The sequence below is a fragment of the Panthera leo genome, chromosome F2 (genome assembly GCF_018350215.1).
Source record: "Panthera leo isolate Ple1 chromosome F2, P.leo_Ple1_pat1.1, whole genome shotgun sequence".
Taxonomy (NCBI): domain Eukaryota; kingdom Metazoa; phylum Chordata; class Mammalia; order Carnivora; family Felidae; genus Panthera; species Panthera leo.
In genome coordinates, this window is record NC_056695.1 from 49,769,739 (window position 1) to 49,782,944 (window position 13,206).

A 13,206-nucleotide genomic window follows, 5' to 3' on the forward strand; every position below is an offset into this window, starting at 1 on the left:
GTGCGTGGGAATAAAACTCCAGATTCAGAGCTCTGGTTACCTTGGGGCAGGTAGGAGATGTGGAAATGGCACTTGCACTGTATCGGTAAAGTTTTATTTCTTAAATGGGATGGTAGGTACATAGGTGTGGTTATGTTAATTGTTTTGCTTTTTGTATGTTTTAATAAACTCATATTTTAATTTTAAAAATGGAATGCTACTCATTCCATCTATTTTTTGCACAGACCTTGAAAATGCAATTGTTTGGTGACAAAGGTACCTCGCTTTGTATACCAGAGGCAATCCTGAAAAACATGGTATTAAATATTAATAGCTTGAATCATGTTTTCTTATGGCTTTATAATATTAGTTAGAATTACGTTTCTGCAAAAATATTCATGACAAGTCTCATAAAAGCAACAAAGGGATCCCCACATTCATTTCAAATGACTTTGTTGACACAGATTTCATTCTCCAAAAAAGGATCTATCAAACAGACAATGAATTTGTACTCTTCATTTATTTTTTGTAAATGTTTATTTATTTTTGAGAGAGAGAGTATGAGTAGGGGAGGGGCAGAGAGAGAGGGAGACAGAGGACCCGAAGTGGGCTCAGGGCAGACAGTCGAGTCCTATGTGGGGCTGGCACTCACGAACCCCTGAGATCGTGACCTGAGCCAAAGTTGGATGCTCAACGACTGAGCCACCCAGCACCCCCCCCCCCCCCCCCCCCGCCCCAGGTACTCTTCATTTAAAGCAAGCTTACACTCAAATACTCCATCCAGGTACTGACCAGGTCCGACCCTGCTTAGCTTCCGTGATCAGACGAGATTGGGTGCGTTCATGGTGGTATGGCCATAGACTAAAATACTCCACAAAGTTTGTCCCTATTTTGTTCAGACTTCTTACTAACTTCATCTCTCTCAATTGAGGAACGTAGCAGGAACTCCTTCGTTTCCTCCTTTATTTAAAAATTAATAAATATGCATAGAATGCTCATCAATTTCTAGGCACTCTGTTAAATGCTGGGGAAATGATCTGAACTGGACAGGCCCTGCCCTGAATGAGCATTCAGTTTCCGGGAGGAGAAGTCATGTAAAGCAGTGATTATAGCACATTGACACAGGCACTGTGACTGGGCATAAGCCGGGCTCTGGTAAGGACGAGTATGACCCAACGTGACCTCTCATGTTGGATCTGAAAAAGCCTCTAAGAAGGGGTGATATTTAGGCCGGAGACTGAAGGATGAGTGGGAGCTGGCTTCCAGGTAAGAAAGCAATTTCACTATTTCTTTTCAGAGGATTCAGACATTTTATTGAGGGGTTTCCATTGTCAACCAAAGCAGAGGAGAATACTAATCAAATATTTTAAGGTACCTCTACCCTGACAAAAAAGACCCATGATTCTTCTTCAGGTGTAGCTCACCGTCATTTTTTCCTGTGTGTTCAAAACAAATTAGAATTGGATAAACTGGATTCCTATCACCCTTTGTCAAAGGTGTGGGTACACTCCTGATCTAAGTTAAGTCAGGGGCAGAAGTATCTGCAGTGAGAGCATAATTGCCCTGATTTTACTCCATGTTTTAAAAATTCCTCTTGACCTAGTTACTTAGGAGAAGAAATAGAAGCTCAGCTTCTCTGCATACACAGAAGGATCACAGGACAGACCCGGAAGCATAGGGGAGGGAAGGTATCACTGTAACATCTTTCAGCCATGCTGATTCTTGTTAATTCCTCCAAATCCTGCACTCATCAGTGTGATTGGATAATTTGGTTCAGACTTAATCTAAGGTTGAGTATCCAATTTAATTACATGAGGTTTGTTCAGGGATCCGATTTCCAGGAGTTACTGAAACAGATGTCACAGAGGAAATTGTGCTTTTGAATCGAAACCAACCTCTCAGGGTCTCAACCCTGTAAGTTAGAAGATACACATGACCCAGAAAACAGGATATAAAATGCAGATCTCAATGTTTATTAATTAGAATAGGATGTAAAACCACAGAGTTTGCTATTTTTAAACAAATGGTAGCCATTAAAACAACCTTAAACAAGAAAGTGATTTTTAAAATTTCAAAGCAAGAAATCCGGTACAAGCAAAGATGTCATTTTAAAGTATCATCAATGAATTTTCACATGGACTTTCCATCACAATAATAGTCATTTATATCTTCCATCTTACGCAGCAACAAAGTCACAGTGAGAAAGACAGCAATTGCTTCTGAAAGGAAATCAAAGAGGCCTTGAGCGATTATTTTTTCAAAAGCATCTTGGGGAGTTGAAATGAGGCCTGTTTCTCCACGGGCTGACGACACTTAACAGTGATGGGAACAGCAGAATTCTTTTCTCTGATTTTACCTTTGAACAGAACAAAAGGAACTCAGTATAACATTCTCCCTCATAAAGAGATGCAGAACTCAAGCCTAACCCCCAAGAAATGCTATAATCAAAGTAAACACTAATCCTGCTCCTATAAATGATGTTAATAGCATGTTATAGCATTCAACAGAATCTCTCCCTCTTGCTAATCTTCCTCTGAATTTTTAACACAATCTTCCTGGATTGGAAAAAGAATTCCAGTAGTCAGGAAATGACAAAAAACTTGAAGCTTCGGCTGCATAGCATTGTTAAAGACAGCACTCCATAATAAAGAGAATATAACCCAGAGTACACAGGACCTCATGATTCAAGTCATGGGGTTTAGGGAAGTACAGGTTGTCCTAGTGTAAAAATGTGCAACTCCTAAGTGGGTATGTATAAAAGTAGTCCTTTGACAGTGTCCCAATTAGCACAAACACCTAACCCCGTTTACCATGTCGACGCCTCGTACAAGTCTTTTGCAGATCACTATGTGTTGAAACAGCCAAAAACATCACAAATTAAAAAAAAATTTTAGAGCCCAATAAAATTTAAAGCTGGCAAAACATGCAGATTTCATGAAGCCAGTGGAAGTGGTGTTGGAGAGAGGCTGCCAGAGCAGGATCAGAAAATAATAGGAAAGAAAGAAAGAAAGAAAGAAAGAAAGAAAGAAAGAAAGAAAAGGAGGGAAGGAAGGAAGGAAGGAAGGGAGGGAGAGAGGGAGGGAGGAAAGAAAGGAGGAAGGGAGACAGAGGGAGGGAGGGAGGAAGGAAGGAAGGAAAGAGAGGGAGAAAGGAAGGAAGAGGAAGGGAAGGGAAGAGAAGGGAGGGAGGAAGGAAGAAGGAAGGAAAGAAATTGACAAGAATGGTGATAATAGATACTTGAAAAAAAAGAAAGATCTGGGTATCAAAAGACTAAGAGAAAACTGAGGAAGCACTGAAATATTTTTTCAAAATGACCATATCTACAATACTATTCCAAGAATTAAGTGTGCAATAAAGTACATCAAAGACTATCAAATAATTTTCCTGAAAAATTATACACCCAAAAGCAACATTTGATTGATTTTTTTCATTCATTCTAAGTTCTAGAACATAATTGCATTTACAATACGAAGATTTGTTTTCTAGATAAGATCCTAATTAAATAGTTTATAAATTTTGACCACAAAATTACACTGTTTTAAGACGTGTCAAATTTCCTCACTAACAGGTCCCTCTGTATGCTACCCGTCTATTTGCCTCTTGCTCATATTTGATACTTCAAGGCTTTGCTGAATGTTTCCTAAAATAAATCTCGAAATAGACCAAGGCCTTCTTCAATCTGCAGGCTCAACTAAGTGTTCCGTGTTAAGAGGTCTTTTATCAGTCTTCCCTTGGCTAACCTGTCCTTGAGTCTTTTGTCACTTTGAAGCCTTTGACATTGACCTTGGACTCTTCAAAAGCTTATGAAGACAGAGCTGCTGATTTCATGCAGGAATACTTTCTCTGCCCACCGTCCCTTACCCACAGCACCCAGCTCAGGGGTGGGCCTGTTTCCTGGTCCCTGCTGCGGCGTCTTCTTTTGTCTCTCTAGTTTTCAGTGTGACGACTTCTCCCTTGTAGGGTTCACGCTCCACAGGGGTAGGTGTGCAAGTCTGAAACAGAACAGTTCATTTTCCTCTTGTGGTTTACTGATTTCCTGAATTCAAAGCTAAGCGCAGCTCCCTTAATGAGCAAAACGAATCTTAGCGAGAGCAAAACGAATCTTGCTAATTGACCTCTCATGTGCCTCCCGCCCCTTGCCCTTTCACTGAAGTTCCTGGCAACCTCAAGTACCTGAGCTGTGCCCCACTCTTTGCTGGCGCTAATCTGTGTCCAACAAAGACCCAGGAAGCACGCTCTGATTGTCCTTTCACTGAAACTTAAATTGGAGCCTCTACCCCATCCCCACACCCTTCTGGTTGTATTAACCACCTCATGGTCCTTCGGACATTCTACCTTTCCTTCTCATTTCAATCTTAGACATCTATATTCCTAGACCGCTTTGTGGTACCTCTCCTAAGACTCTGAGCATTTTCTTCTGAGTCTAGCAATCTGTGTATGTGTTTTCTCATTTTCTCACTTGCCCCTGTGTGTAACAGGCTGTCCACAGAATCTCACATCTCTAACTACACCTCTCGGGTGGCCCGCTGAGAGCAGAACCCGCCGGCTGGATTCAGCTTGAGTTAATTCAGTGCTTGCTCAGAGTTTAGAAATCTGGACTGGATAAACAAAGGCATTCACAAGAAATAAGTCACACTGTTTATAAACATGGACACAAATTCACTGGCAAGTCAAGAGGCAGCAAGCCACAGTGATTAAGGGCATGGGCTCTGAAACCAGACTGTTTGGGCATGTTCCTGAACACTGTATTCCTGCTGCCTCAGTTTAAGCTGGGAATAGTAACAGCACCGGCTTTTGGGTATGGTTGGGAGAGGATTAAAAATAAGTAAATCATTTAGAATAATGCCTAGTGTAGAATAAGCTCTTAATAAATAAGTATGTGTGTACACATAAGTATGTAGATCCCCCCTCCAATAACATTTGCCTTGTTTTGACCACCAAAACCAATATACTGTGGTGATCAACAATGTGAGCTCTGCCAGACACCGGCCCTATGTTTGAGTTCTAGCTTTGCCATAAAGGCCAGATGAGCCTACTCACTCATCTAGGAAACGGAGGGAATGAAAGCCATCTCCCAGATACAAAGCGTTACCTTCCTTCATTTTATGGATATTTATTGAACACACACAGTCCCAGATATTTTGCCAGGCACAGAGGACAAAACAAAGAGCAACACAGAGACAGTCCCTACAGTTGTGACATTTGAAGTGTAGTGTCAGGGTACACACAGAGCACTTAGGGGGTGGGAGGGGGGGACCCCTGCCCTCCGCTCACCAGTCCCAGCCTCTGTCCGTTTTCTGTGTCTGGTTGGATGCTTTGCTGCACTTTCATTTTGACTATCTCTGTCCTTTACTTTGCCCTGGATCCTGTTGTCATCTTGAGGAACATCGACACCAAGAAATGAAGGACCAACTTCCTATTTCTGCCACCCAGCCCCTGGACCTTGTGTTACCTGGAGCTAAGCCACACCTGAAACTTACATCTACTTACTGTCCCACTCTATGACCTTTCAGGGAGGTCTTCATGTTTTTTCCTCTCCTGGTTTACTTTCCAAGTCAGACTGTATGATGTATCACTTAAACTTTGGCTGACCATATAATTGAATCCAAACACGACTGAGACTGTAAAGGGAACTAAACATAATTAACGGGCATCATCAGAACTGGCTAATAACAGGGTGCCTGGATGGCTCAGTCGGTTAAGCGACTTGGTTTTGGCTCAGGTCATGATCACACGGTTCGTGGGTTCAAGCCCTGCATCAGGCTCTGCACTGACAGCATGGAGTCTGCTTTGGATTCTCTCTCCCTCTCTCCCTGCCCCTCCCCCACTTGTATGTGTGCTCTTTGTTTCTCTCAAAAATAAATAAATAAACTTTGAAAAAAAGAACTAGCTAGGAAAACCAGGATTCATGTCCATATGTTGCCTATAATCGGAAGGGTCTTTCCTTTCTCTCTTTTCTGTTAGCACTGGCACTCAGTAAAACCTGTGGCCAGCCTTTTCCACAGCTAAGATCCCCTGGAAAAAGTGACATAAGTGGGCAGATCTTGGTGTCACCTGCCTTCATGCTGCGTGCCCTTCATCAGCCCCACTCTGTCTCCCTCTTCACCCAACAGTTCCTTTGAAACTTCACTGCTTGTGGTTTTCAGCTATTACTTTTTTGTCTCTCCTGGACTCCTTCCTGGGAAGGGGTGGCTAAAAGCAGTGATTTAAGCAGAGCCATCACGCCCAGGCACAGTCCTCCTCATTCAGGGGTGGGCTTGCTTCACAACCTGATCAGTCCCTTGGAGGATCCTTCCCTGACCCCAGCTGCAGACTTGGTGGGGATCACGAGACTCAACAGATGACCAGGGTCCTTCCCAGATCCTCCCGCCAGGGCTAGACCTTGCCCATGCTGGCATTACCACCTCCTTGGCCTAAATATCTCTGATTTATCTTCTCTCACTCAAGTCCAGAGGATTGTCCGTCCAGGATGCTTTAGCCCTCCCTGACACATCCACCACCCTGTTTACCATGGTTTCCTGTAATTATCTGTTTACTCATCTATCCCTTCCAGCAGATTCAGGGCTGGGGTACTGCTCTGTTTTTCCATAACAAGTACTCAATACACAGTTGATCAATTTCTGCCCAGGGTATGATGGGAAGGAGATCCCCATCTGAGCTTTGTCTCCTCCTTGTGTGGGTCATCCTGGCCTGGGGTAACTCCGTTTCCCTCACACTCCTTTGCTGTGTTTCACCGTTTATCTGTTCTCTAGGCTGCCCTTCCTCTTTGGCCGACTGTCTCCTGTGGGCAGGCCTCGGCTCACCTGGTTGTCCACGAACCACCTTCTGGCTGCTCAGTCACTTCACTAGCAGTGCCACTAGGCCCCTCGTAGCCTTGCTGGTCACTCTGGTCACAGTGGCCACCGTGTATCTCTGACCTGACTGGCCAGGTCTAATCTGCACGTGGTCCTGCTCTGTATCTGCCTCTGAGGCTCTGGGTAGGCAGGGCACGATTTCCCGCCAGAACTGCCGTGGGGCATTAACCACCCCTGCCCACGCCGCCGCCTCAGAGACAAACCGGCCCTTTCTGGGGAGGCTTTGCTGCTCCACACTTCACAGCCTTCCGCTTTGATAGATGATTTGACAGAAATCAAAGACAATTCAAGTTCTGGTCCCAAGCCTCCCAGTACTCTCACCTTGTAAAATCTTCTTATCCTTAGAGGTGGGTTACATAAACTCTTTAATGCTAGCCCCACATCTTGTTCATCTTTGTACTGCCTATTGCCCCTGGCATTGCACTCCGTCTATTTCAGAACCTCAGTAGATATTCACTGCGACAAAACAGAGAGTGATGGCACTCGTCCTGCAAAATCTCAAGCCGTCACTGTGTTATTCAGAAGTTCAGTTGCACATGTGTTTTCTCAGTAGACCCAACCTACAACTCTTGTTACTTCTCTCTAGTGACAATAACAGATCTCCATCTGAAGTGTGAAGTGCCCTGCCCTGACATGGCCCCTAGCGTCTGGTGAGACCAATGTGTCATGCTCATGGGTTACCCTAAGTGGTGGGGTCCAAAATAAAGTGGGTTTCGTTCCCTAGGATCTCAGATGAGTACAGTGATTAACACGGACTCCGCCCTGAGTCTCCCAGCTAAACCCATACCTAATTCTTCGCGGACATTTATGGAAGAGCCGGACAAAGAAGCAGAGGGCTCTGGATTGAACAAAGAGGGCAGGTCTCTTCTCTTCTTGCCTTCTCTCCTCCATGTTCTCCTGGTTTTCTTCCTACCTCACCGGCCCCTTTCTCAGGCTCCTTTGCTGGCTCTTCTGCTCCTCAACCTCTGAAGGTTGGCAGTCCCAGAGCTCCGTCTGAAGCCTCCTTTCTTCTTCTCGGTGGCCTCAGACTTATGGTTTTAAATCTACATGTTGCGATTCCCAAATTTTAATTGCAGCCCTGATCTCTCCTAACCTCCAGACTCCTTTGTTCAAGTGGCTAATAGACCTCATCGCAGGGGGATGTAATAAGGGTCTCCAGCAAAATTGGGACTTAGGCACAAGGAACTGTAGGTGAAACGGAAATAGGATTTAAGGTCTTTGAGAACGAACACTGGTGTTATATTACGCCTGTATCCCCAGGGCCTAGGATAGTACCTGGTGCTCGAGAAATATTTGTTAAATGAAAGGTTTCTCAACTGTAGGACTTCTTAGAACTTTTGTATGATATTGGGCAATAGAATCAGTCTGAGAGCAGCATTATCTAAAATTATGTGACACCTTTCTCAAGGTGCACCTCAAGAGACTAGTGTCCTAAAGAGAGAGAGAGAGAGAGAGAGAAAGAGAGAGAGAAACTAGTGTGAGGCTAGTGTCCTGAGAACGCACCTTCAGAGGGGTGAACTGGGTTGTGGCATCTGTTCCCCTCAGTACAGGTGGGTCAAAATCCAATGATTTCACCCACCACCAGATCTTTCCATCCTGATGATATCACAATCCAATAAAGTGGCTCGAGTGTAAAACTGTGTGAGAGGCTCTCTTAGGTAATATAGGGATCACAGATGGCACCTCGTCTGGCAGGGTGCTGGTGCTTGCATTGGTAAAGTTCAAGGTTTACAGCATTTAATGATGACTGTCATTATGATGAGTTAATAGACAAAAAAGAGAACTATATCACAATGTGCAGCACTATGAATAAATATGAATCGCAATCATCATTATTATACCCAGGTAATTGCAGAAATGCTTTTTGGTTAGCTGACCAGGGGAAACAGGAAGTTGTAAGTTGAAAGAAAATGTAATTGTATTGTTTGCAGAGAGTTGTGTGCTGGGATGCTAGCTTTTCTGAGACTAGGAAGACCAACGGAGAAGAATCCTGGGCCCCAGAGGAAGTTCTGATACGATGCCAAACATGGAGACTAAGAAACTAAAATATCAGTTGAGACAACAGAATTTCCAGATTCCAAACAGCAGGTACTGATCCAATACTTAGCAGTCCAAATGAGCAGCAAATGAAGTCCATGCCTGTCTGGTGAACACTCAGCACACAATGAACTGAGCCCTTCAGGGCTGTGAATCCCTAGGGCACGAAGAACCCCTAGGTTCATTAGAGATGACCTGTAACAGTGAAAACCTGCATTTTGAAAATCTTTTGCAATCCACCAATTATTTCCTTTTAACCTTCAACATATCTGCTGAGCTATTTCTCAAGGACAATGTGACAAAGCTGGGCCCTCTCATTTCAGGGATGGTTCCTCTGGTAATAAGTTTGCCAGCCTGAGGGTAAGTGAACGCCATGTACAGGAAGGCAGACTAGTGGGGTGACATTCTGAGGATGGGGGCAGGTGGCTTTGTGTGTGGGGGGGGAGTAAACTTCCTGATCAGTACACTGCAGCAATAGAGGCTAAGGGGATTGGCTTTGGAGGTAGAAAAATCTGGGTCTGGGTTCTAAGGCGGCCACTTAGTAGCTATGTGACCTCCTTAAGCCTCTGATTCTGGGACACCTTGTGGCTCAGTCAGTTAAGGGTCAAACTCTTGATTTTGGTTTAGGTCATGATCTCATGGTTTTGTGAGTTCAAGCCCCATGTCGGGCTCTGCACTCATAGTGCAGAGCATGCTTGGAATTCTCTCCCTCTCTCTCTCTTTCTGCCCCTCCTCCGCTCATGTTGTCTCAGCCTCTCTCAAAATAAGTAAATAAACTTAAAAAAATGCCTCAGTTTCTTACTTTATAAAATTGGAATACCACTACTTGCCTCAGAAGGTTGTAAGGATTAAACTATGCCAGGCACATAATTGGTTATCAATAAATATTTATTGAATAAATGCTGAGTGGTTAAAGTGCAAAAAGAGAGTATTTAGGAAGTCCCCGTATACAGTGGTGCACTGGTCAATGTCAACAACCAGCGCTGCCTTCCCTTTTCTCAGCAGCCCCCCCAAAGCCCTGATTTATAGCACCTGCCTATTTCTGGGGTGTAAATGCTCCCACCACAGCAGATTTCAGGCTACTGAAGTGACGTCACTGAATGAGGAGCTGGGAAGAGGCACACACAAATGTCTCTCATGAACCAAAATGAGCCGACTCCAACGGAGGTATCACCTTTGATTATTATTAACAATCAATCTGAGGAAATGAGGATACGTGACAGTTACCGACATCCCTTAAATTATTTTCTCTGAGCTACCACATTGAGAAAGACGTTGACAAACTGTTCCTTCAGAAGTGGAGAACACTCATTTCAAGGACCAGATCAGCCATCCATTCAATTTTATCTTATCTAAAAGGCAAATTATGCTTATTGTTGCAAGGCTTTAAAAGTTTCAAAGCTTTGGCACAACTCTGAAGCCATGCATTGCTCCGTGAAGCTATTCCTGTTTCTCTATAAAATGCAATGTGACCCTGATTTCCCAGAATAGATTGGGTTGCTTAATACTGAAAAAAGAGAAAAAGAGATGACTTAAAGCAACTCTGTACTTCCAAATTTGGGTGAAAATTACAAGTCTAAACACACAAAAAATTCTAGAAAAAGTAATTCATTTGAGTTTCACGAGCTATATTTTTTGGGGTAAGGAATTAACAGTATGTAAGTTGATTTTATTCTTTCCAGATGCTCTTGAACATCTAAGTTTTGTTACTCTTTTTTTTCTCCTTCCTTCATCCCCCAAGAGTCACTTAAGTGACTTTTTATAAAATACTGTAATATATATTTTATTATGTTATATTTATCAAATAGTTTGATGCCTCATCTTCTGATTTAAATTTTTTTCCCTTAAGGATCAGCTGCTTAAATGTTAAAATAAATAAAGAAACAATTCCCAAAAGCTGTCAAATTGGATAAAAATGTTGTTTCTTTCCTTTGAAATTCCTTACTGTATCTGATAACAGTGGTAGGTGCCTGGCATGATGCTGGTAACTTTTGTTAAGTAATAAACTCATGGACAAGAATCAAGCTCACAGATAATTCCACAATTTGGGATGAGTCAGGGGGCAATCTCCTGGGTAAGTTGATTTAAAATTTTTTCTAAGACCTCTAAAACTATAGTCTTTGCTCTTTCTATTTGCAGTTTTTTTTTATTTTTAAAAATTTTTTAATGTTTATTTTTTACAGAGAGAGACAGAGCATGAGTGGGGGAGGGGCAGAAACAGAAGGAGAAAGAGGATCTGAAGCGGGTTCCAAACTGTCAGCACAGAGCCCGATGCAGGGCTCAAACTCATGAACCGCAAGATCATGACCTGAGCCGAAGTGGGATGCTTAACCCACCGAGCCCTCCAGATGCCCCTGCAGTTTGTTTATGCATCAAATTCTTACTATGTACCAAGTACTGGGCATGAGAATATACGATGGTGTCCTTAAGGAACCAACACTCCAGCCAAGTCAGCCAAGTTATGGAGCAGGCAAACGCTGATGTGTCTCTACCACAGAAGGGTAAGGGATTCCTTTTCTTACTTTTCTGCTTGCCTTCAAACTCCTATCCTTACAAAAATAACCAGAATATTTTAAATGGAAACCAAAGCAAGAGCTCTAATAACCTAATGTCAATTTAAAACTAGAATGCCTAACAACTCTCTTTATTAACCTTAGTGTGATATTTTTCTTCTATGAAATTATCTTTGCTTCATGGAGAGAAAAAAATGTTTGAAATGTCTCCAGGCAGCCTTCAAACCTCATTTTATCCATTTTCTTTGATATTTTTCCCACACCACCGTTTTCCAAAATAATGAGTTTCCCCACACTTTGAGTTTCACAATCACTTTCTTCTCTTTTCTTGATGTATGGAGGTCCCATGATACAGCGGGAATCAGAAAGGCCATGTTACAAATCCTGGCTCTTACGTTTACTTACTGCTTATCACAGGGAAGTTATTTAATCTTGCTGAGACTCAGCTTTCTATTTTGTAAAATGAGGTTGATAATATCTACCATATGACTTGTTATGCAGGTTGAGTAAAATAATGACTGTAAACCATCTAGTACAGTGCCTGGCAGATAGTAAGTGCTCAGAACAGCACATGACAATAATGATAACAGCTATCACCTATTGTTACTGCAAAAACAATAATGCCCTTGAATGCCTTAAAAGTTGGTGATATCAGGGGTGCCTGGGTGGTTCAGTAGGTTCAGCACCCCACTCCAGCTCAGGTCATGAATCTCACAGTCTGTGGGTTCAAGCCCTGCATCGGGCTCTGTGCTGACAGCTCAGAGCCTGGAGCCTGCTTCCGATTCTGGGTCTCCCTTTCTCTCTGCCCTTCCCCCACTCACGCTCCATCTCTCTGTGTTTCAAAAATAAATAAACAATAAAAATTTTTAAAAAAAGGAAAAAAAAGTTGGTGATATCAGAAGAAAATATTAAGAAACTAAGATGACTCACAAAGTGAACTCTTGAAAAGGGAAGTTGATAAGAATTTTGCCAACAAACCCTAAAATGACAATTTGGAAAGGATAATTGATGACGCCAGTCATTTGGTGATCTCTGCTGCCTCAAACATTTTCTCTACAAGAAGACAACTTAGGTAACGTCAGCCATTTAAATACAGTCTATCAGGCGTTCCCGGTTAGTCTAGCGCCCCTGTTGGAGAGCATTGGCACTGATGCTGTCTTGAATCCAATTCACATGTGACCTAACCTATCACCCAGTTCTGCTGATTCTGGCTCCTTATGGTTCCCTAACCCAATCCCTTTCTGCTTATACCTTGGATTACTATTACAGCTTCGTGAATGCGTTAGCCGCCAACAATGTCTCCAATTCAGATTAGTTTTTGAGAGACTATTGTTTTCCAAACCAAATGCTGAATCATTTGTCTCCCATTAACTCATTTAACTCAATCTTTATGATTTACAATATCGTTCATTGCTCACCTGTACAGTTTTTGGAGTCAGACAACCAGAGTTTATGTTCTGGCCCTGCCATATACGAGCTGTATGACCTGGATCAGTGTCTAAATTTCTAAAGCTTGTTTCCTAATCTTTAAAATGGGGGAAAATAATAGTTCCTTCCCTCACAGAATTTTACAGTGAAAGAACTCATGCCCTGACTTGCATTCAGTTAGCATCAGCAAATGTTAGTATTGCTATTATCTATCACACACGTGGTCAGAAACACAGGGGATTCTTACAGTCACTATCTACCTGGTACCTGTCAATGTCAACATTTACAAATTAACCCTAGCAAAATGAACTGTAATCTTAAACATTTTGACTAAAATACAGTATATAAAGAACTATGGCACCCTGAGAATTTAAAACATTCTAGAGTGCCTGTTT

The 13,206-nt window shown here is 42.6% G+C and overlaps 1 protein-coding gene across 1 annotated transcript in view; it reads right to left on the reverse strand.

The window, feature by feature from the left end:
- Positions 1 to 1,931: 1,931 nt before the first annotated feature.
- Positions 1,932 to 13,206, reverse strand: part of DPYS (dihydropyrimidinase) — an 80,204-nt gene continuing 68,929 nt past the window's right edge. The window contains exons 9-10 of the mRNA XM_042924310.1: positions 3,841 to 3,971; positions 1,932 to 2,335 (exon numbers count right to left, since the gene is read on the reverse strand). Coding sequence (XP_042780244.1) covers positions 3,855 to 3,971 — 117 coding nt within the window. The 3' untranslated portion in view covers positions 1,932 to 2,335; positions 3,841 to 3,854. The remainder of the gene's footprint in view (positions 2,336 to 3,840; positions 3,972 to 13,206) is intronic.